Source organism: Rhagoletis zephyria, unplaced genomic scaffold, assembly GCF_001687245.7.
Source record: "Rhagoletis zephyria isolate East Lansing unplaced genomic scaffold, Rhagoletis_zephyria_1.1 Rzeph_scaffold_04327, whole genome shotgun sequence".
Lineage (NCBI taxonomy): Eukaryota > Metazoa > Arthropoda > Insecta > Diptera > Tephritidae > Rhagoletis > Rhagoletis zephyria.
Genome location: NW_016161410.1, coordinates 2,541 through 26,755, shown reverse-complemented (window position 1 = coordinate 26,755; position 24,215 = coordinate 2,541). Strand labels below are relative to the sequence as shown.

Genomic DNA, 24,215 nt, shown 5'->3' with positions numbered 1-24,215 from the left:
ATTTTTTTATTTGCGGATTTTCTTATAGCCATTTCTTTTCCTTTGTTTCATTTTATATTCAGTATCATATCGTTTTGGGCGTCTCTGCTGGTGGGCATTTAGAATATACTGAAACTAATTCAAAACCATGGTCTAACGGTTACAGTAATGCTACACGAGTATTTCACGAAAGCTTTACTGGTTGTTGTGCCGGAACTGTTGCAAAAGGTGAATGTACACAGGAAATTAATAGATCAGCATGTAGCAAAAATCAAAAAATGAAGTGCAGACCATCAGAGCAACGTTATGTGAAGAGGAGATGCAGCAAACCATGGGGTCCACAATCAACAATGGCAATTAAATTTGTGCGAGTATATGCTGTGTAGAACTACGAAGAAGCGAGTAAATGTGGAAAGGCACACCTAAATTATCTATAAATAAAAAAAAATAAAAAATGTAAATATGTATTATTTTGTTATCGGAAATGTATACCGCCTTACAATACTAATTTGGTTTAGTTTATGATCACTACTGCATTTTTACTTAAGAATTGTGTTTGTTGTTGTTATTGTAACAGCATACAAACTCCCCAAAGAGTTTTTGGGGGTTGATACTGGAGTAACACTCATTGACCAGATATGCATCTGGGTCGTTCCGGTTACGTAGACCGACTGTCCTGTTTCATTATCTTTGCATGTCTGGAAGCCTCTACTACACAATAGTGACCAAAAGCTGAATAAAGTTTAAAACAAGCGAATGTTCAATATTATGTAATGCATATTCGCTCAACTTCGATATTGTTGATGTAGCTGCAACATCGCAACGTAGCAAACACTTGACACTTCCAAAGCCTGTTCTTTTTCAAATCATATTTATTGAATTTCATCATATATCAATTAAAACATAATTTCTCTACTTTAAGAATACATAGGCAAATTTACACAAGAGGAGAATATGAGCCAATGTGGGAATTAATTGCAACATCATGAGAATGTGCAATTTACATAGTACAAAATTGTGTATGTATGTATTTATGTATGTTGGTTTGACACAATACTAAATTTATATGTATGTATGTATTTACGTTTATATTAATCATTTACTACGCTTTACACAAATGGGTTGAAGGTTTCATTTGTAATTGCGCTTTTTAAAAATCTTACTCTTAAATATATATATGTATGTAGAATATCATCGTGCAATGCCAGAAGAAATTGAGTAGGTATGTAATAGTTATTATAAAAAAGGCTGCAATCAATTGCAATTGTTTTTATTGTTTTTTTCTTTTGCGTTTAAAGACATCGGAAGCAAAGCAGCAGCGCGGCAGTAACAAACCACTTCACGTATGCATGTATGTACACATGTGCTATTACAAAATTTATGCATTATTTTTTTTTCTTTTTGTTTAATTTTGGGTGCATTTTATTAGTTTGTTTTCAAGTAGCAAAGAAAAATATTTCACTAATTTTGTATACCAAAAAATCACTGTTTAATAAATAAAAAAAAAAGTTCAGTTTCGTCATCGCCGGGGTAGATCATGTAACTCCATGATATTCCTACAAGTGTATTCAAACTTTTTATCATGATTTTGGCAATGTCAATGTGAATAACTGAAGCGCTGACAATAGTGTTAACACAACTTCGCTTATACATCCTTCAAATCTAGCGGCATCTCATTTTTGGGATGTTTATTCTCAAAGTGTTGTTTGTACGTTTTTGGATCGGGCATTTGCGACTTTAGGGGAGGGGGGAAAGTTAGATTAGATGTATATGAAAAGAAATGTATATTAGTAAGGTACCTTGCAAACCGCGCATACATGAACGAGCGCCTTTTGTGCTGCCTTCTTCTGATCAGTGGCACTGTGGCCTTGCTGCTTCTTCATTTTGGCTTGTTTTTCTTGAGCCTTGGCTTGCGATTGAATTTTTTGATGTCCGCGAGCCATTTTGTTGATGTTTTATTAAATAACACGTCTTACTATTAGCTGCAACAAAAGAGGATTTAAAGACATAAGTTAATGTTAAAAAATACAAAGTTTAGAGTTGATTTGAGGGAGTTTAATCTGTTCTAGAAATACTTAGTGAAATTTTGGTTGAAATTTCCACTCTCCGCTCTGTTTATTTGGAGCATTGCTTACACCCGATTTACATGATTCAAGTACTTGAAAGCAATTCTTGCTCATTCTCTTTTTTGTTTTCTATTTGCTTTTACACACTTCAATTCTGTTGAATTCCAAGTTTTTGCTTCTTTAAATGGGAGACAACGAAAATGTCAAAAGCAAAGCAAGAAAGTTCAAACAACTTGACGGTACAGACCTTTTCTTCTCATCCCCTCTCTTCCACATGCGAGCAGAATTGAATTCAATAGTTGAACTGTGTAAAAACAGTCTTAGTCTTTCTGGCAGTCGATGCATTTTTGGAAGGCAAAAGCGGTATTCTTCCAGCAATATTCGAACGCATGTGTATGCATTTGCGTAAATATTTTTGACATATAGCTAATTTTTTTACTATGCTAGTAGGAATGCCGTTAAAATACCTAAACAAAATTGATAGGTCAAATGTAAATTTTGTTAACAGGTTTTTGAAAACTTTCCCCTGCAGATGCTACTTACGTACTTATATCGTCGTTTAAACTACAAAACCGCGTATCGTCATTCTGCAAAACCGCGTAAATGACATTCGCTGCCAAACATTGGATTTGCTCACACAAGCTCTTGACTCAGGCGTCATCAATTCGTCCTGAAATAGTATACTGGCCAGAAATGCGATTGCTTTATAAAAAAGTTAACCATTTTGAAATATTAGTGTTTTACTCTCTAAAAATAATTTATGCAACCTCACATGCGCATAATCTTGATATGAGGTTTTGCATTTTGTTGATAAGTGGTTTTGTACTTTAAACGACGATATGCATTTTGCTATGCGTTTACAACAACCTAGTAAACGTGGCAAAGCGATGTAAATTTTATTGCGGAAAATCCAGTAAATCATATAAACAAAGAACGTCGCGCAGTAATCACGACGCAGCAGCGCACATAACCGTATACATACACATGTTTTTAATCAATATGACAATCGCTCTTTCTTAAGCCTGCTTTAATATTTGCTTTATTTAGGATTTCAACGCAATGCATTAAATTACTATATATATATGAGTATTGCCTTCGTGTTTGTCCAGTAGCAAGGCGCCTTGCTCAGTAGTTAGCGTTTTCGTTCATTTTGCACAATTGTACATATAAGGAATGAAACGCGCAGCGACCACGTTCTTTAAAGCAGCGTTGGTCACATTTATTGCATATTTTTCACCGACATACCTAAACGCTTTTGTCCATTAGAAATAAAGACGCCAGCCTTTTGGTAAATAGAACTGCACTTTCTTAGTTAATTGAAAGTAAAACAAGTTTTACACAACCGATCAAAACAAAATTACATTTCGAACAATTTAGTTACTGTGGTAAAAGCAGCAATGCCTGCGTTGACGCAAACTTCTACGCAGGTGCTGACACAAGCAGTGCCCTTCCATTACAACTTACTTAAATTTTACAGCGTGGTTGATCCCCTCTTGAAAAATACAATATTCATAAAATGCAATAGCAATTCGAGTGAAACACGGCACTAAAATAAAAAGCACTGTATTTTATGTTTTTTATTATATCCGAAATTATTTGCAACTGAATTTTTGTAATCAATTTCTCCCGTGCTGCTTTTGTGCTTTGCTAAAAAGTGAATTCGTGGATTTCAGCTTCACGCCGCAAAGTGTCATATGAATTCGCCTTGTGATAAATGAACGGTCAGAGTTCATTCATGCCATTTATTTATAAAGGGTACAGTACACCACACAAGCGGCTTGTCAAACATACTTCAAGTTGATAAAAGCATCTGTAAGATGGCTATTTTTGCGGGTTTTATCACTTAAAAAATTTTGAATTGAAATTTACATCCAAGTACATAATAACAAATATTTTAATAGAAAATAGCTAAATTTTTGTTTTTATATTAAAATATCAATAACGTTGCCGCCACGAAGTTATCGAGCAAATGAAAATGTAGCTGTCAAAGTACCAAGTTGCTGGTAATATTTATCAAGATAAAAGCTTTGATTATTATATTGCTTTCCAAGAGCAATATGCGGTCTCCATTGGCAAAATTTTGCCTGATAACATTANATATTGCTTTCCAAGAGCAATATGCGGCCTCCATTGGCAAAATTTTGCCTGATAACATTATCAAGATAAAAACTTTTTCCTGTGGAGACAGTAAGTAACGTAATCTCTCGGTGAAAATTCCGTTGGGAATGAGGCGATTTTACCATACATAAAGCAAGCAGTTTTTGACAAGGCGTTTGAAGGATATTTGAACAAAAATTAAATTTTTTTATTTTTCTGGCCGCTATGCTGATAATTGTTCAAACCGCTTTAAAGCATGAACAAACTAACAAGATCACGCAATCAAAAGAGAAAAAAGTAAATTTCTGAGCGTTTTTGATGCATGCCCAAGAATGAAAACAAACAAGGAAAACAAAAAAAGTGCTGTGATTTGAATGGTATTGCCATTCAGCATCCAAAAGTTTTCCGGTTCAGCCAATTAGAAAGAGGCGTTTATAAATTTATATTCCCAAAAATATAAAAAATTTATAATTTTCAAAAAATATCAAAATTATATGCATGTATGCTTGTCATAAAAGAGGTCAATGAGATAGTTAGTTGTTTCTTATTATGCCTTAATGCCCGCTGAGATAAACAGCACATACGAACTAAGCATTTTTAAGTCTCTAAGTAAACCATATGCTCTAATATCATGAAGCAGACATTCGTACAAAAAAATCTAACATAGGAAATAAGCTAATTTCGTTTTATTTGACCAAGGTTTAGCTATTAGCTAGTGCTGTTTGAATAAAATACGCCTATTCGTATTCATTATTAAAAATAATAAGTAAAAATAAATAAACGTCGTTTATAAACGTTCTCTGATTTTAGCTCTCATTCGAGCTGGCGGGATGTTGTAAAAAATTCTACGAAAAAGGAATATTTTCACAAAACCCTTCTCAACCTGTCAAACAGTCACTTTGCGGACCTGTTTACACATTCGCATAAGGGCGGCCTTCCCGTAGCAGTCTCGTAAACTTACGAGTTTACACAGTTTAGGACTTTACGAGTTTAAGGGAATCCCCTAAATGTAAATAAAAAGAAAAACATGTTCGACAAGCTGCTTGTGTGGTGTATTTCGCTTTTAAAAATTAACGTTCACAAATTAACGGAAATTGGTCCGTAAGTGCTCATTTACACACGACAACTTTTGTAGCGGCAACACGATGCCTGTTGTATATAGAGAAGAGAGCGACGAGTGAAGGAGAGGCAGAGAACTTGTAATAATTATTTTATTTTAATAAAACCATTTGTAAAATGGCTCGTAACAAATGTTTTTGCAAGATTTAAACGCTTAAAAAATTTAGAAAATATGCTATTTCACATCCAAGTACATAATAAAAATGATTTCAACAAAAAAAAAACAGCTAAATTTTTGCTTTTATAATATAACATCAATAATGTTGCCGCCACGAAGTTTTCGTGCAAATGAAAATGTTTTAAACTGGCACCGAAAATCTGGCCCTAAAACCAGTAAAAAGGCGGGCCATGCCCTTGATTCAATAATAAAAGGTGTGCTCAGAAAACAGTTTTCTCGTCCCCTCTTGACAAAATCGGCTCCCTTAACAAGTCACTGTGACTGCGTTTGTGTGTGTAACCTTTTGTAAGGGAGTGTCAAAACTCTAAGGTCACTAGTGAGCAAATCTTTAACTATTGAATCATGGGCCAGCCCACCCATTTCTAGCTCAACGCAAGGCTCAATAGGCCCATGGCACAAACGGGCCCTATTCTTTACTTGTCCCAGTCAAGGACCCACTCAGATCCACTGGTTCAAATATCGATACATATTAATGAGTAATCGATAAAATTTTAGTACTGCAATCAACAACTTTCGTACACCTTCGACAGTTCTTTGTAATCGCTCAACGAGCAGCTGGATTAAAATTGTAGGGAGAGCTGCATATTTTCGGTTTTATTTATAAAATAGGTGAATAATTCCACTTGAAAAAGGCAACAATTATGTGTATTAGCAGATAGTGGATGTGAAATTGTGAATTGCATAATAATGTTTTAAAAATTAAGTGATAAAGTGAAAAAAAAAACGTTGGGGAAAAATAGCAAATTGAAGTAAATAGGGCGACTTTGTTTTTTTTCTCTACATGATTGGCATTTAATGGAAAGGGGAAATGGGAGCGCAGCCGTGATTTCATTGCTTTTTTTGTCGCAAATATATTTTAGTTAATTTTTATAAACTCTGAATTTTCTTTAGTATTTTTTTTATTTATTTAGTAAAAGCACGCTAATAGTTTTTAAATATACATACGCCAATAAACAGCAGTAGCAAAAGCCCTCTACTGAAGACCTACAACGGGTGGATGAAGCGTTGAAGTGGAGCTTGGAAGTCACAAAAGTTTGCCTATTAAAGCGACGGAAAAAGAGAGAGAGTAACAATGGACATTTTGGACATCGATGAAGCGTTGAAAGATGATTCTTTTATGTACGTAAGACCCCGCATAGCATGCAGCTCTCTTGAAGAATAAGCAATATATCCGTTATGTTTTTATTTGTATTGATTTATTTGCGCAGCTGCTTGGAAGATAAAACACACGATGACGTTTCGAACATATTGCAGCAATGGAAAAGCAACAATTGTCCGCTACCAACGCAATATCAGCAGGAACAAGGTAAGCAAGCTATGGTGTGCCAATAAAGTTGTGATAATTTAATATGTTTGTAAAATGTGCTTAATTATTTATGTAAGTATGTAGGGGTGTCGGGCTGTAAGTACATAAATAAACATGTACCTTTGTATGTAGTTATGGCGTTAAAATGTCGCGTGCGGCATCAAGTGGTTGATTGTGTGCTAACGGTCAGTAGCAATTTAAAAGCAAAAATCCAACTATGTCAATGACTCATTCGCTTCTTTTGCTTTTTCTTACTGATTGGCCCTGAAGCCCACACCAGCTTACACATTAATTTCCATATGTTAATATCTTTAAGATTTCTTTCTGTGCAAATTTCAGCCAGATAACAATGTGTTCACATACATACAAAGTGCATATTTTATTTAGTACACCGCAGTGCCGGACGTCTGCAATAGTTATCGCATTCCATAAATGGTGCGGTATTACAAGCTAATTATAATTCTGAACTTTTTCTTTTTGTCATTGCAACTATCAATCGCATGTAATGGTTAAAATTGGCCACCCACACAAATGGAATGGATACGCTATGCCCATAAAAATATTACAACGCTTAGCTTACAAACTAAACTCGAAAACATTTACGCGTCCTCGCAGGAAGTTGGCGCAAAATCTTGAATCGCCCTTTGTAAGTACATATTATTAATAAAGATTATTTACTCATTTCCTAAATGTGATTCTGTGCTATTTTTAACCAATTCTTCAGGCACACACCTCTGGTAGTAATGGTGCACAATCAACGCTTCCAACTCATTCCGAACAGCTGTCACATAAATTTACCATTGCCACGCCTCAGACGCCGATTTTCAATCTGGAAATTGGCGGTCTAGTTACAACGATGCATAAGTCATTTTTGCAAGACACGTCACCCCCCTCATCCATTTGTTCCTCCATGGATATGTCAATGGAGCGCATGAATAACTCACTAATCACATCAGCGGACTTTACTAACATAAACTTTCTACAATCGACACAAAGCCTAGATTTCAACGAGCCAATGCTAAATGGTGGCGAATTGTTCAACTTAGCCAATAAGGCAACCAGTGATGGTTATACGTTAAGCGACATGATACGCGATAGGAAAGCACTCGAAACGCTAACAATGTCGGGCGATGGCACACTCATAAAAGATTCGCATATCGGTCAGATCGATGATATATCACTTGCGCTCAGCAAAACGGCATCGGGTTACAGTACCATGGACAATTCCACGGAGAGCATGCAGGATGAGCAACAGCAGGGTAATGGTATAAATGCGGCGGCCAATGCTATCACAGTGGATGTTGGTGGCGGTAGCTTGCTTGACGGCAAAAACAACATTATGCATCGTACAATGCTACTTAGTGATGATGTAATCAGTGATACATCTTTTGATTTGGTTGAAAGCAGTTTGTGTGAAAGCATCGAAAATGGAAATGGAAATAACCCATCAACTGTACCCACATCCGCTAAACTCATCAACGAGACGTTCAAGAAGCCATGGCCAATGAACGAGACTGTTTGTCTTCCCACAAAAGCCAATGCAACATTCGAATTTAAACAGCTGACACCAGATCCGCGTTTAGCGTCAGAAACGCGTTGTGAAACTCCAGAAAATTTGGCCGAAACAGTTGCCGCACGCAAGTTCTACGAGTCAACACCTCATGCTGCTAGCATGGGCAAAGACGCTCAGCATCTTACACCTACGACCTCGAAGTTAACAATAGATGAGGGCAATCTTTCGCCTATAGTGGGCTCGCCGGAGAAATTGAATGCAGCACGCGTGCTGAATGAAACCTTCGGCCAGGAGTCGGACGTCAAGAAAGTGAATTCGAAAACATTTTCAGGCACTTTGCCACGTCTTGAGAGTATCGAACAAATGTTAGATAATATTGAAAATCCCAATGAGACTTACGAGAAAGTATCTGCGCGCACACAAGAGCTGCAACAAAGCGCGGCCGACATACAAATGCAAAATGTATTGGAGCTCGCGCACGCTGAGGAAGAGCTTTTGGCAAGCAATAACGATCAGGAATTTGAGCATATGCTGGAAGAATTCAGTAAGGTGGAAGTAAATGCTGAGCATGTGAAAATGAAGAAATCGCTGGAGACAATAAAACGACGCTTCCATCGGGACACCATTGCTTTGGGAAGAGCACCAGCCTTGCAACACGGCGCTGATAGTAATATTCATGCCGTCGATATACACGAGAAAATAGTTGAAACGAATGGCGCTGACTGTCAAAATGATTCGAGGCGTAATGGCAGTTACAGCAAACTGGATATAAACGCCAGCTTGGAGCTTAAGCGTTCATTATTGAACGATTGCTCAGCGCCTTCTGGTTTATCCTCACCATCCCCCTCATCCGCATCGGTATCCGCCTCATCGGCGGCTTCCTCGATAACGGTCAGTGGTGGCGCCAACGTCAATGCAACGAGTGAACGACTGCTAAGTCGTCGCAGCCGGCTATATGATAATATAAATCTTTCAACAATTTCCGCTGGCAGCGATAATCATCATTCGCCATCCCGTTCACTGGGTGCTTCATTCACAGTACATAAGCGTGAAGATAACAAGCATGAAAATTGTGCAATTGCCGCAGATACAGCTACTATAGCGGGTGCACCGAAAGAGACTGAACAAAGAGATGAAGAAAAAGAAGAGAATTTGGGAAAGACGGATGAAGCGCATGAAAATGTACACGGATCAGGGGTATTGAACAATTACAACGTTATTGGCACTTACAGACTCTCAGAACGGCGCGAACGTGACCGTGATCGTTTTAAGACAATAAAAATTGTCAAAGGAAGCAGTGCGAATGACGGTCTTGTAGCTGTAAATGTGCCTTGCATCGATGATGAAATTGCGTGTGAAGAGAGCGTATCTGACGACAGCGCTGCAGTCTTCAATAATAATAAATCAGAAATTGAAGCAGAAAAGGAAGCTGTGTCGGCAACTGGAAATCAAAACACCTTCAAGAAATCCACTACGGCATCAAAAATCAATCCGAATTTTTTAACATACAAGAAGCCGAAAGATAAACCAACACTCGGCGGAAATTTGCCGGAGATAGGATGCAACGCATTAGTCAGCAATGGGGAGCTCGAAAAGCCAAGAGAACCGCCCAGCCGTTTACGTTCACGTTCACGCCCGCGTTATATTTCCGGTTTACAAAAGATGACGGTGGTTAAAGCGATTTCGGCGGGCGATTTGGATCGTGCTACAGCGCCTGGCTTGCGACCGCCTAACGCCAGCGTCAGTCATGCTGGGCTCAACAGCTGTCAGGATGCTTGCGCTGAGAAGACTGCCACGAACACTAAATACCAACGCAACACGCAACCTTTGAAGACATCAACGGATGAGGTTAAATCCCCAATGGGCACCAAGTCAAAATCCTTCCACAACTTATCGAGTAATTTTGGTTTTAATGGCAACGCAAATGGCCTGTCGGCGGGACGCAACAGCAGTTTTGGCTTAAAAAAGCCCACCACTTTTGAAAGCAATGGTCTTTCCACAAACTCTGCGAGGGAGGTAAGTGGGTTTTTGTTTGCACTTCATTTTGGGTGACGAGGATTCGTTGTTTGCGAAAACTGTTTTTTCCCACATTTACAGCGCACTGGCAACGGTACGCCGAATGCCACGCTGCAGCNACTGGAAATCAAAACACCTTCAAGAAATCCACTACGGCATCAAAAATCAATCCGAATTTTTTAACATACAAGAAGCCGAAAGATAAACCAACACTCGGCGGAAATTTGCCGGAGATAGGATGCAACGCATTAGTCAGCAATGGGGAGCTCGAAAAGCCAAGAGAACCGCCCAGCCGTTTACGTTCACGTTCACGCCCGCGTTATATTTCCGGTTTACAAAAGATGACGGTGGTTAAAGCGATTTCGGCGGGCGATTTGGATCGTGCTACAGCGCCTGGCTTGCGACCGCCTAACGCCAGCGTCAGTCATGCTGGGCTCAACAGCTGTCAGGATGCTTGCGCTGAGAAGACTGCCACGAACACTAAATACCAACGCAACACGCAACCTTTGAAGACATCAACGGATGAGGTTAAATCCCCAATGGGCACCAAGTCAAAATCCTTCCACAACTTATCGAGTAATTTTGGTTTTAATGGCAACGCAAATGGCCTGTCGGCGGGACGCAACAGCAGTTTTGGCTTAAAAAAGCCCACCACTTTTGAAAGCAATGGTCTTTCCACAAACTCTGCGAGGGAGGTAAGTGGGTTTTTGTTTGCACTTCATTTTGGGTGACGAGGATTCGTTGTTTGCGAAAACTGTTTTTTCCCACATTTACAGCGCACTGGCAACGGTACGCCGAATGCCACGCTGCAGCCGGTACTTTCATAGTAACCGAATGTTTCTTAAACACACAGCCTAATAAAATATGAAATAATATTTATACTTCCAGCAAGCCGACGAATCAGTTTTCAAGGTACCCAAGCTTATGTCCGGCCTACGAGCGCCTGGTGTGAAACGCGCCGGCCTGGTGCGGCCCTCCTCCGGTTACTATAGTCTCAACAGTCTTGCCGCCAAGGGTATGCCACCGTTGCCGCAAGCGCCACAAACACAGCCAGCGAATGATGCCGATTCTGATAGCGGCGGCAGGCATTCACCCACAGAAGTAAGTTACTTTTTGTAAATTCATATTATATGTAGTGTAAACTTATGCATTTGCAGAGCATGTCTTCGGCTTCATCGCGTAGTAGCTTACATAGTGGCGGCGGCGGTGGTAGCAATATTGGCAAGCCGGTTGCAGCCGCTACTGCTTCAAAGCCCGTATCTTTCGCCAACTCTAACACATTGAACCTGACTAAGATTACCACTGGTTCAACGGGTATACCGAAGCCATCTGGCCTGCGGCCGCCTACAACGAACATCAAGCGCAGCGGTTTGCCCAAGCCAGCCACAGCTATGGCGCGACGATAAACCGTATGTCACACACACATACTACATTGCAATACAAACAACTACGTATTTTATATATATTACTAAGCGACATACAGTATATTTACACGTTTGTAAATTACGCAAGCGGAATTTAGGCAAGTTGGCAATGTGACTATGAAATCAAATGAAAGAAATGTATTGAGCTGGAGGCATTTCTTTGTGCTCTCTTAAGTTGACACAACTAAGATTATTTTTTATATATACATACATATATTTAATTTTATTTCGACGCGAATTCGATTCTTGTACTTTATGTATAACTTAGAAGACAGAAACAAACGAAAGAGAACAATAACAAAAAATGAGCGAAATACTTATATCGTATACAATGATTATTAGATACTGAGAAATTTCAAATTCGAATATTAGCAATGCATATAATGAATAACTATTTCCCTAAGATAAATTATTATCAATTTCAATTATATGTATGTGCGTTAATTAAATTTAGACTAAAAAAAAAAATACTATTAAATGATTTAACTAAAAACAAAACGGCGAACTTGAACTATTAAGAAACAGAGAGAAGAGAAACTGTGTTAAGGAAACTGCCGCGAAGAAAATGAGTGGCGATTCTAGCTGAGTGCTTCTGAGCGCTACCTCTTCTGAGCAGTTTCATCAGGGGACGCAAGAGAAGGGAAGAATGCCTTATTTTTCTGAAAATGTTAGAGGCGTGGCTGTTGTAGCTGGCCATCGATGACTCGTCGTAAGCGTAGTGGAGAACATGGAAAGTAATCGCCGTACAATGTTGTGACTTTCGTTCGTTTTCTCTTACTAAATTATGTATTTATAAAGCACGACGAACAAAATGAAATGGAAAACAATAACTACTGCTCACAAATATTAAAAACAAATTTACGAAAAGAAATGAAGTAAGATTAAAAGAAACTAAAATAAATGTATACTCTTTTGTTGCTAAACAATTAAAAGTAAGTGCTGATTAATTATTAAATAGTTTTTTTTTTATACATTCTGTTGCATTCAAAATCCTAAGTGTATTCATTAAATAAAAGCTTTTCATTGTCCAATTGCTTAAAACTTAATATATGCATACATACAACATTACATAACATAATTTCGTGCCAATTTCAATTGCTAAAACAAACATTGTAAATCAGATTGTGTCATTTAGCATATCCATATAATGGTGCCGTTAAACGTTTGTTTATAAACCAGTGCATAAGCATAAAACAAGCTTAAGCTTACACGCCACCGCCACGTAAACTTTCGTCGTTTTACTGCTACACACTTAGTTTTGCTATGTACTCTACTATTGTGTTTTTGTTTTTTGCCTTATGATGCCAAGGTCAAATAAAAACTGCTTTTACGCAAATTTATCAGTGACTGCATAACTACAACAAAAGGTTACGTCAATTCGATAAGTGGCTCATCTGCTGAACACAATCACATACCCACAAAACATACATACATATAATATTTATATAGTATATTCATGTTTATAATATGTTTAGTTATATAAAAAAAATATACGCAAAATGTGCTTTACTCATTGCTTTTTGTTCACAAAAACGAAAATTGTTTATGCAGCATACATTTTCATATGTACGTACAATGATACAAATATTTTTTTGCATCAAACGTACGTACATATGTACATTCTTTTATATGTGCGCTTGAACTCCTGCAATTGCTCATTTTTTATGATCTTTGCCAACCGCTGTTATTTTGCGCTGCAGAAATTTTTGCTCGCTTTAAGCTGGAGTTTTTTTTGCTAAGTGTCGCCCTTAAGCTTAATTGAAATAACCGATCATATCAAATCGAATTGTCCAATCAAAATTGTTGCTTGGGGAAAATCTGCATGTGGGAAAGATATGCTGTTGATAGATTGACTTTTTTCTGACGTTTAAGGATTAGTGAATTTTAAATTGAAAATTATGGAAGTTCAAAATTAATCACCCTCAATGCGCGAGTCGTGTCGAATGCAAGTCGTTTTTCGAGAGTTGAATCGTATCGAAAATTTCACGTCATTGCCTAAAATTTCCACTCGACTAGTGTATTAAAACGGAAAAACTTGGCAGCACTGTACAATTTTCGACAATTTTCATCGTTTATTTATTTCAGCACGACAGTAGACAATGCCAATGTTGTCGAGTCGTACAATTTAGCCTAATTTGCGACTTACACAATGATGCTGAATATTGAACAATTAATCTTCTTAGTCTCGAAGATTCATTAGATAGAAATTAGCGAAAATGGACATTTATTTATTTATTTGTTTAATTATCTGCCGGACACTGTCCTCACAGATAAGCAGGAAAAAATAACACGTTATACAAAATTACAAAAAATCTATTTTTCTCATACACGGCGTTTACAGGAGAATTTACCCAGTAGCGAAAATGGTCACTGGTGACATCGGCACTAATGAGGTTTTAGTGACATCGTCGCTCTTGCTGTGAATCCTAAGCGACATATAGCTGACAGTGACACTGGTGAGAATGTCATGTAGGTGTACTCCTATCAAAGACGTATAACAGACAATGTCTTACAGCGGTCGCGCTACGGGGTTGCCAATACAATAGCAATACATTCACACTTTTTCACTAATACACTCACACAAAGACCATTAATGTTTTCTTAATTAATTGTCTGACAATTGTCTTCGTCATTGTCTTTGGACAGTAAATTGGACAATTCAGTCACGTCTTGGGTAATTTGAGAAAAAGAGACAAGGCAAAATCGCAAAAATTCGCTGAATTATGAAAAAGTGCATTGTGTTAGGATTTTTTAGTAAATAATATGAAATTCACGCCAAACGACACTAACGGCGCACAGTGGGGCAAAAAAGGTTGCTGTGGATAAATCAAAAGCCCAAATATGAACCGATTTCAAGTTTCTTTTTTAAATAAAAGATAATTAAATTTCGCGTCGATCTATCCGTGGGGATTTTTAAAAAAGCTCTGGTTTTATTTATTTATGTTGAAAAATGAAAAAAAAAATCACGTTTGAATGCTTCCAATTTTTTGGAAAAGATTTGAAATTAATTCCAAATGCCTGTAATAATTTAAAAAACTATTCATAAACATTTTTCTATAGGAAATATTTAATTAAAAAACAGCTGTACCCATGATAAAAACATAGCAAGGTAGAACCGTTCTCTCAATTTGTCGGCCATGATTTTTTTTTGAAGTTTGCCAACATTTTAAAATCATATAAAAGTGAAAATATAAAATTGAAATTGTTCGAAATTGTTGTTGCTGGAGATTGAAAATGAAAATGTGTGTGTGAGTTTATGAGTAAATTTAAAAATTAAATTGTTTGGAAACGTCAAGAATTTTAAAAGTGACTCTTAGCGGTTCTACCTTACTATATTTTTATCATGGCTGTACCGAAATTTTTGAAATTTTGGACATCGACTCTATACCTTCAAAGGATGATAATAGAAGAAGAATAATTTCGATATGTCAAGGGCACCTCCCATACAAACTAAAGTTTTCACACAACATATCTCTGAAAGTATTCATCGTAGAGTGCTGCAACTTAGTACAGAAACATATAATCGTATCGCAAATTTCACGTCATTGCCTAAAATTTCCACTCGACTAGTGTATTGTCTTTATAATTGTCTGGATGCCTACTTTACACTACAATTTTACAACTAATGCTGCTTTTACGTAAGACAATTTGAGTCAAGACAATTCAGAATATGTATTAGTTGTCAGAGCCAGCTATTCGATTGCAACAAGAATACTCAAAATTTTTAGTTTTGACGCAAAGTTTTTTTTTTTAATTTCGGGACGAATTACACGCCTGGAACGGACTTCGAAATTGCAAGTACATAGAATACATAATTATTTTGAGTCTCGAGCATAACCTCAAAAATATAAAAAACTTAATATTGCAAAATTTCGAGTAAATGGGAATGAAGTATCAATTTTGAATGAGGCCTCTTATTATCCGATTGTTAAAAGATATACAAAATTTATTTCCCGCTGTTAATGTTAATTTTTTGATGCTTGATTTTTTCTTGGCTGCAGGATAAATAAAAAGCATTATAATTATAGAAAAGACTTTTAAACCAAGAGCAGAGTTGTTTATTACAGAATTAAGTCAATAAGCATTAAAATTCAAGCTTTTAATTTTCGAATAGAACCTACAAAAAAAAAATACTGTAAAACACAAGATTCCAAAATTTAATGTGAGTTTCAACGCAATTTTGCCTAAAATTGATTTTCAATGAGGTCCTTTATTATTTCCTCATAAAAAGTACAGAAAATTTAATTCCCACTGATAATTATTAGTTTTATTTATTTATCCAAAGCTTACGTTCGAACAAAAAAACCTGTCTAGTTTAAAACGGTCTTTAACATTTAAGCAAAGTTGTTAAACAATTAAATCAATAAGCAATGCTTTGGAAAATTTTCGTTTCGGAACATCACCTCAAATTTTAAAAACCAAATTTCTACCAAAAATTTATTTCCAATAAGCAAAAGGGTATTAAAAAAATAGTTCCGACTGAAAAATATAAAGTTTGGTTGATTTTTTCATAGTTTCATCACAAAGTGCAACCGGCTTTTAGTGAAAACATGCATCAAGAAAAAAAAGACTTCTAAAATACCCCACACGTTTCCTAACCCTGGTCTAACAATAAGCATATTTTTCCAGCAAGCAGATTTTGAGTAAAGCGATTGCTCCATAAACTGCATATTCATACTTAAATACATAAAATCCGTTTTACGTGAAAGCTTTTCCAAGCAACATTCATTCTAAAATCATATTATGAGTATATATGTATAAATAAGTTTAATTTTTCACAAAGAAACAAAAAAAAAAAATGTGCTACTTATTTGGTTTAAAAATCCAACATTAGCAAGATTTTGTTTAAAATAAAATTAGTTTTAAAAGTATATTTAAAAATTAACACATAATTACATTTAAAGTATTAACCTGCGATTTGGAAAATTTATTTTTATAAATTTTTATAACCCATTTTAAAGCATTTAAATAAAATTCCTTTGACAGTAGATCTTAATTAACCCTGTCTATTATTTAAATTATAACAAGAAAGGAATTGTGTCCATATTTGAAATCAAGCAACAGCATTGGATTTCAATTAAAACCAGAGAGGATAAACGATACTGATTTTCGAAGTTAGCTGCTGTAGAAAAAAGTCGCGGCACGTTTTCTAGACAAATCTAAACTTTAAAAACTTAACTTACAACAACAATGTATGTACGTGGATCATCTTTCTTAAGAATATCCACCCCAGCCCCGACTTGTGTCTTCTTACTCATTGTAAAAGGACTTAATTATTTCAGGAAGTCACACTAACCTTGAAACAACACTCGACTGCAGTAGCGTTCTTTCCAGGGCCTCGGAACACAGATTTTTTTGTCATCGCTCCGCTCTAGCCCCGCTCAGGTATTTTATTTCGCTCCCAGCTCCGCTCCTGCTCCCAATAAAATTTGTTTAACTGACTTAAAAAAAGCAGGTTATGATAATGATGATTCGTCGGAACATTATTTTTTATGTATGGACCACGTTAACTGATTTCGATAATTGGAAGGGTGATTCCATACTAATTTGATCATTAATCATTGATCATTGGATCATGGAGAAATTAACGGTAATCCTAAATTTGTATATGAGAATTTAAGTCTGTCGTGTTTTTCGCTTAAAAATTACTAGTTATTTATTTATTTACTTATCGTCGCCTGGGTAAAAGATTGTCGTAATCGCAATTTTGACGATTTTATTATTATTATTACAAGCTTTTATGTATGCTTGTATGTATGTATGTATATATGTATCTTTGTATGTCCTGGAGCTTTGCAGTCAATATTTAACAAACTTCCCGATGAGCTACAGGCTTCAAATTTCAAACTTAGCTCAGTACTCGAGGACAATGCAATACAAAAGATGACTTAATCCGCTAGGTGGCGCAGGAGTCGAGATATTTGTAAAACCCGCATTTATGGTCTGATTTGGTTCATATTTGGAACATATATTACTTGCGTGAAAAGATTTAAATCCGCAAAAGATTTTGCTGATAGGTGGCGCAGGAGTCGAGATATTTGTAAAACCCGCATTTATGGTCTGATTTGGTTCATATTTGGAACATATATTACTTATATGAAAAGAAATAAATAAACAAACTTTTGCCTGGTTCATATATAGAACATATATTACTTGCGTGAAAAGATTTAAATCCGCAAAAGATTTTGCTGATAGGTGGCGCAGGAGTCGGGATATTTGGAAAAACCGTATTTATGATCCGATTTTATACTTTTTAGTTCTTGTTTTAATAAAAGCGTGTTTTTAGTTTTTTAGCTATAATTTTATTTAGTTCTAGATGCAGTTATATACCCTGCAAGAACAGCGACTATCATTTGACAAATCATTTGAGTGGCAACCCTACAAGAACAGTGACTATCATTTGACAAATCATTCCCTACAAGAATTGTGTGATGGAAACTAACACATTCTCATTTACCTTACTAACACATTTGCAAATTTTGCGTTGGTTAAAAAGAGACAACTAAGATAAGGTCTTTTGATTGGTGTTATCAGTTTGCAGATATCTCCTTTAGATTCCGAGATATTGCCTACAAATTTTTCTATAATTTAGTAAAAATTTAGTTAGTGATGCAGCCATATTAAACTAATCAATATTTTAAAAATGACGTTCTCTATTTTTGGATATCTCCTTTAGTCTCCGAGATATTGAGTAAAAAGTATCGTTAATTTAGTAGAAATTTGGATCACATTTTGTCATATTGCATACAAAGTGGCTGCCAAATTGTGGACAAATGACACTTACGATAAAATTTTACTAAAGAAAATCCTCCATAAACTCGAAAGCTAATTAACATTAAACATTAAATAATTTAAGAATTTTGTGAGCTAGTAACATTTTCAGAGACTTTGAAGAATATCTATCTTCGCGTTTTTGAGAAATTGCATTCCAAACTTCAATCGCGATTTTCGACAACCTGCCGAAATCAACATACGACAATCTTTTACCCACGCGACGTTATGTACATATCGACTTTTTTTTTGAAAATTTTATTTGTGATGCAAAAATGTCTCTAAGTTGCTCTAGCTGCACTTTTGGATCCAAACGAAAATGCAAGCAAAAAATTTCGCTTGCGTTTTTTGGCGGTTAGGGCTCCATGTACAAGCGTATGAATGTATGTATGTACTTTTATGAGTTTATAAACTTACACACATATGTATGTGCACTACACATTTATATGATCCCAATGTATTTTGTCTTGTAAATAAAATTAGATGTCAAGTCATGGGTTTTTCATGGAATGTTATTTAACGAGGTTGTTGTCGGTGGAAAAAAACTAGTAAATTTGTAAGCTGAAATTTTTTCTTTAAGGAGCTAAGAGCAAATGATTTTTCAACTCTTATTCTAGCTCCGCTCCAGCTAAAATCCTTTGCTCCTTGGTCCTTTGCTCCGCTCCGCTCCGAAGCCCTGGTTTTTTCGCTATTAAAATTTTAAACGAAGCCCTTAAAAACAACCTATTACACGAAGTATAATTTGAATTAAAAAATCCATCTTGGGAGCATTGTGACCTCGTATATAAAAATTAATAAATAAAATACTGGTTTTATTATTAAATTTCCTCAAATGAGTTTTAATATACTTTTAAGAGAGCAGGTATAAAAACTTTTTCTGTTTTCGAAGCTTGTTTCGTTGAATTTGCAAATCTAGTAGGTTTAATAAAATATTTACATAATGCATATACAGTAAATAAATGATTGGTGAAAGTAAAGTAACAAATTAAAGTGCTGATATACATTTTTACACAAAAAATTCACAGTTGAATAATTTAAATGTACAATACTTAAAAATTTGGTATGCTTCTACATTTTATTCGAATATTCGCATTAAAGTGGAAAATAAAATGCCAAATCGATTTGTACGTATGTATGTATGTAAGCGTCATGAATTACAGTTAAAAATGGAATTTTAAATATGCAACATTGCGGAACCCATATTTGCAGCCTTATATTGACGCACAAAGCCGTGAGCCTTAGTAATAACACGCTTTTAAATTGATTTATGCCAGTGAGAAAAACGGCATCTGTTTTGATCGTATATGATTATTTGATTAGTAAATAACTGCAGCTGTGTAACGTTAACGTATAGCGGAAGCATATTCAAAAGACTTGTCGCTTTAATATTTCGGCGGAATGTTTTGTTGTTGAGTATTTACAGAAGCTTGAGCACCACCATCTGCTGGTTGTGGTTGTTGCCGTGGTGCCATCTGCGGTTGCTCTACTTGTTGTTGTGCCTGTTGCGGCTGTTGTTGTTGAGGTTGTGCTTGCTGATTCGGTACGGCTGGCTGTTGCTGTTGCTGGGGCTGCTGCTGCTGCTTTGGCACTTGCTGATACTGTTGTTGCTGTTGTGCTTGCTGATTCGGTACGGCCGGCTGTTGCTGGGGCTGCTGCTGCTGCTGTGGCACTTGCTGATACTGTTGTTGCTTTGGTACTTGTTGTTGTTGTGGAGCCTGTTGATATTGTTGCTGTGGCACTTGCTGATTTTGTTGTTGTGGCAATTGCTGATATTGCTGTTGCGGTGCTTGCTGATAATGTTGTTGTTGACCACCCACCGTTTGATATACCTGATTAGGATTTAAATGAACTGGCTGCCCTTGGAATTGTTGCTGTGGATACTGTTGATATTGCTGTTGTTGTTGTGCGTATTGTTGTTGCTGCTGCAGGTGCTGTTGTTGTGGTTGTTGATAATGATACTGCTGCTGACCGACTGGCAGCTGATGTTGACCATTTACCTGATAAGTGTCGTGCGCACCGTTTGGATAATAACCTTGCGGCATGTTAGGGTGTGGTGGTAACTAAATGTAAAAATGAATGAGCAACGTATACATACATTTATACATACATATCGGTACTAAAGTATGTAAACTGAATCTCACATAATCGCTGAAATGCAAGAGCCACAACCAACTTAAAATTTTGATTGCTTAAATCGATGTGGAGACTATGAAATGCATCATTACCATTACCAATCAAAAATGGAATTTTGGATTTTTAGTTAGTTAAAGCTTTTTATATTTCAGCGACGATGTGAGTAAAGCCCTTTCCATACTAAACTAACGATATGAAGTAGATAGAAATGTCAAAATTTCATTACCACTCCATTGGCTATCATGCGTTGAATCTCTTCCTGCCGGCGGCGCTCAAATTCCAAGTACTCTTCATGCGTGTATTGTGGTGTTTTATCGACTGTTTCCCACTCAGGATCTTTATTAAACTCTTCGCGTTTAGTTTGTTCCAAAAATTCCTGGTAACTAATCAAACCATCGCGGTTGCTGTCAGTCTCTTCGAATACATGCTCACGCATACGTTCCATTTCCTCAGCGCGCTCACGCATATCATCCTCAGGCAGACCTGATTGATACACTTTGTCCAGTTCCTTAACGAACAGTGCTTTTACCTCCACCTCATCCCAGTAGCCGTTGCCGTCCATGTCTTAAAAATATGCATTAATAAATGGTTGTCTCTTTTATTACTGCTATACTTACCATGCATCGCGAAAAATGTGTGTGGATCAAAGTCCTTTCTGTCTAGTTGATCCTGTTTTTCCCATACATCTTCTAGTTGTGCCTTGTTGCCTGGGTGATGAACTTTTTCGTGTTTCTTGTGCTTCTCCTCTTTCTCTTTTTCTTCTTGTTCAAACTGTTTTCGCTGCTCCTCTGTCATATTTTTTATTTTCGTTTCCTTTTCAAATTCTTTTTGCATTTCATATTCCTTGAACTCTGCACGTCGTTTGCGATCGGCTTCAGCTAAATCTTCTGACGTTTTCTTGATCAACTTTTTGAGATCCTCAATTTCGAAAGTATGCTCATTATGATGATCCAAGTGCTGCAATACTTTCAAATGATCGCGATCAATATCATTCTCCAGCTCGAACTCTTTATTCACTAGTTTGCGTAAGCGTTCAACCTCTTCACGCTTTATTTCGTCTAACTTGGAGCGCACATGATGATTAACGTACTCAAGTTCTTGTGCGATTTTGCCACTCTAGAAAAAATAGGGGCGTGCAATTCCATGTCACATATTCACATAACATACATACATACTATGTACATATATATATACAAAAGCCACAAAGCGTACTTACACGTATGTCAGCTTCGGGGGCTTTGTCCAATTTCTTCCGGAATTCTGGATCGCTTTCAAGCGCCTCCACAACCTCTTTCAAATATCGTTCATATTCCAAAGCTGTCTCAACATCTGGGGTAGCGGGTACGCTGGGGTTTTCCTCTTTCTCACCCTTTTTATTTTTTGTCACAGGCAGACCTTCGGAAAACTGGTACAGCACTGTTGTAGTAACAAAAATTAGGAGCAAACTTGTCTTCAGTCTCATAATAAACTTTTTTTTGATTTATTGCGACGAAAAAATTTACTTTCCACCAAATATCGNACAGCAAACTTGTCTTCAGTCTCATAATAAACTTTTTTTTTGATTTATTGCGACGAAAAAATTTACTTTCCACCAAATATCTTCTATTAACAGATTTTTCCAGGAAGTTCCTGAGTTCGCGAACGAAAATCTGACGTGTCAAAGTGGTTTTTATAGTTCTTCTTTTTAGATCATTNGTCTGTTAACAGATTTTTCCAGGAAGTTCCTGAGTTCGCGAACTAAAATCTGACGTGTCAAAGTGGTTTTTATAGTTCTTCTTTTTAGATCATTACAGAAGTCACAATAGTAATGTAAACAAATTGAAAAATTTCTGATAGTTGTCGATAACAAATCAGCTGGCATTATCGATAATATTTTTAATTACTATAAGTATTTTGATCAAATTATAAATATTTATTAACATTTTTCCTAATTTTCTAAGCATTTTTATATATCTTGAAATACCTGAATAAATTAAAATAAGCAAATAAAAACAAATACATAAATGCCATACACCATAACGGCGTATACAAGATTTTAAACTACACAAACCTGAGTATTTAAAGTTTAATTAAAAAAATTATGATATAGATTTGTTAATACTAGGCTCTAGTGTGCTGCTTCGTGTAGTTTCTCTGTACGGTGTATCTTCATTCGACAAATTTAAGAAAACCATATGCTCATGAGCTGGAAAGTCGTCCAACACAATGATGCCTACATTATTGTCCGTAATAAGCGGGGTATCTTCGTGGTATCCTAGCCAATAAATCACAATACCGGCGCCAAAACTGAAACATTCGACCAATGATTTAAATTTTTACATGCTCAAACTCTTATCTACACTTACCGATTACTATAGCTATACAGCTGCTGCTGTATGTACCATTTATGTGTCTTAACATCGCCGAATGTCGCCTTACTTTCAATCCAATTTACTACTTCGCCTTTATACAAGAAAGGCACTATCATTTTAATATCAGGTGTTTTATCGTAGCCCAGGCGCCGCAAATCGTTTTCATCATAGTAGTGCATATTAACGGCTTTGGCCATCTTTTTCATCTGAAATGGGTAAAAGATAAAATTTTGTCCTTCCATACATTTAATAATTAATTACCTTAAATTCGTACTCTTCACCCAAAATGCGTCGGCGTAAATCAACAAGCGGTCCGTCTTGCGAATCGCTGCACATACACTGCGCCACGTTTGCTGCTAGCTTCGGATCTTCAATGAGATGTGGATGTTTTAGCAGGCGACTTAGTTCGGATTTATGTTCAAATTTGTACTTCTCCAGCAAAATAATGCGACAGAGTGTTGTTGGACTCATGCCTTCCATGCAAGCGATTTTTAGCAGTAGCGTTGGGCCTGGATGTGTGTCCACTTGATCTTCAAAGCTATTTAGTTACGAAAATAGATTAATAATTTTGGTTTGCACATACTGAATTATGTTTTACTTACCTTTTCAGGTACTTCTTTGCATTTGCTTCGAAATGCCAATGTTGCGCCCGCATTCGTGTTGCTAATTCTGTCTGTAGAATACTTTTTAGCGTTAGCCGTTCAATATCTGGAAATAGGCGATTTGCCATTTCCATTTCACAGTCAATAGCAAGCCCCTGATACTGCTGTATGAAGCTACAAATACTTGCATATTCCGCAGCTTTTAATATACGTTTCTTTTTTTTTACGCGATCCTCTGTTACGGCGAACGCGGCTTGCGCTGATGTGCTAGTTTCCATATCGTCTGAAATGTGGACTTTTGCTGTCAGAGGACTTGCATTTTATATGTCGTTATGTCCTTGTATATTTTTTAATTACCGGGGACTCAGTTAAAATCAGCTGTTAATTAAGAATAATTCCCCATTATTTTGTAAACAAATACTTCTTCTTAACGTGTGCTATTCACAATTATGAAAAACATTTTCACACTTTCCGAATAATTATGTGCGTTCGACAAGTCAAAAATTTGTAATAGTTTTCGAAATTTTTACTGGATGGCGTTCGATAACGACAAAAAATTATCCAACACAAAAACATATGATCACAAAACATATGGTTGCAATTTTTGTAAACAAGCAAAATTGCATTTTCCGAGTTTTGGTATTTATATGCTTTTTGGCT

The 24,215-nt window shown here is 36.4% G+C and overlaps 4 protein-coding genes across 10 annotated transcripts; 1 reads left to right on the top strand and 3 right to left on the bottom strand.

Annotated features, from left to right (window-relative positions):
- Nucleotides 1–830: 830 nt before the first annotated feature.
- Nucleotides 831–3,749, bottom strand: LOC108370578 (zinc finger protein 706-like). The gene is made up of 3 exons (XM_017625922.1): nucleotides 3,510–3,749; nucleotides 1,779–1,961; nucleotides 831–1,714 (listed from the first exon to the last, which is right to left on the bottom strand). Exons 2-3 carry the CDS (start codon nucleotides 1,920–1,922, stop codon nucleotides 1,625–1,627), a joined length of 234 nt encoding a protein of 77 aa, XP_017481411.1. The 5' UTR covers nucleotides 1,923–1,961; nucleotides 3,510–3,749; the 3' UTR covers nucleotides 831–1,624.
- A 2,206-nt stretch (nucleotides 3,750–5,955) lies between these two features.
- Nucleotides 5,956–13,366, top strand: ssp2 (short spindle 2). Of its 5 annotated transcripts, XR_001848653.1 has the most exons (10): nucleotides 5,956–6,048; nucleotides 6,397–6,558; nucleotides 6,648–6,745; nucleotides 7,321–7,391; nucleotides 7,470–9,705; nucleotides 10,401–10,969; nucleotides 11,051–11,089; nucleotides 11,163–11,375; nucleotides 11,432–11,740; nucleotides 11,777–13,366. XR_001848653.1 is itself a non-coding variant. In XM_017625915.1 (9 exons), exons 2-9 carry the CDS (start codon nucleotides 6,512–6,514, stop codon nucleotides 11,678–11,680), a joined length of 3,522 nt encoding a protein of 1,173 aa, XP_017481404.1. In that variant the 5' UTR covers nucleotides 5,956–6,048; nucleotides 6,397–6,511; the 3' UTR covers nucleotides 11,681–13,366. The 5 variants fall into 5 exon arrangements, 4 of the variants coding, with proteins under 4 accessions (XP_017481404.1, XP_017481406.1, XP_017481405.1 ...); XM_017625915.1 differs by having other exon boundaries at nucleotides 11,432–13,366; XM_017625917.1 differs by lacking the exon at nucleotides 11,051–11,089 and having other exon boundaries at nucleotides 11,432–13,366.
- A 6,363-nt stretch (nucleotides 13,367–19,729) lies between these two features.
- Nucleotides 19,730–22,406, bottom strand: NUCB1 (Nucleobindin 1). Of its 3 annotated transcripts, XM_017625911.1 has the most exons (6): nucleotides 22,347–22,406; nucleotides 22,122–22,251; nucleotides 21,819–22,039; nucleotides 21,220–21,718; nucleotides 20,829–21,166; nucleotides 19,730–20,529 (listed from the first exon to the last, which is right to left on the bottom strand). In XM_017625911.1, exons 2-6 carry the CDS (start codon nucleotides 22,144–22,146, stop codon nucleotides 19,852–19,854), a joined length of 1,761 nt encoding a protein of 586 aa, XP_017481400.1. In that variant the 5' UTR covers nucleotides 22,147–22,251; nucleotides 22,347–22,406; the 3' UTR covers nucleotides 19,730–19,851. The 3 variants fall into 3 exon arrangements, with proteins under 3 accessions (XP_017481400.1, XP_017481401.1, XP_017481402.1); XM_017625912.1 differs by lacking the exon at nucleotides 22,347–22,406 and having other exon boundaries at nucleotides 21,819–22,072; nucleotides 22,154–22,292; XM_017625913.1 differs by lacking the exons at nucleotides 22,122–22,251; nucleotides 22,347–22,406 and having other exon boundaries at nucleotides 21,819–22,113.
- A 145-nt stretch (nucleotides 22,407–22,551) lies between these two features.
- On the bottom strand, nucleotides 22,552–23,945 carry LOC108370574 (uncharacterized protein C15orf41 homolog). Its single transcript, XM_017625914.1, has 4 exons — nucleotides 23,556–23,945; nucleotides 23,215–23,491; nucleotides 22,948–23,159; nucleotides 22,552–22,888 (listed from the first exon to the last, which is right to left on the bottom strand). The coding sequence occupies exons 1-4, from the start codon at nucleotides 23,831–23,833 to the stop codon at nucleotides 22,681–22,683; spliced, it is 975 nt and encodes a 324-aa protein (XP_017481403.1). The 5' UTR covers nucleotides 23,834–23,945; the 3' UTR covers nucleotides 22,552–22,680.
- Between the last annotated feature and the right edge of the window lie 270 nt (nucleotides 23,946–24,215).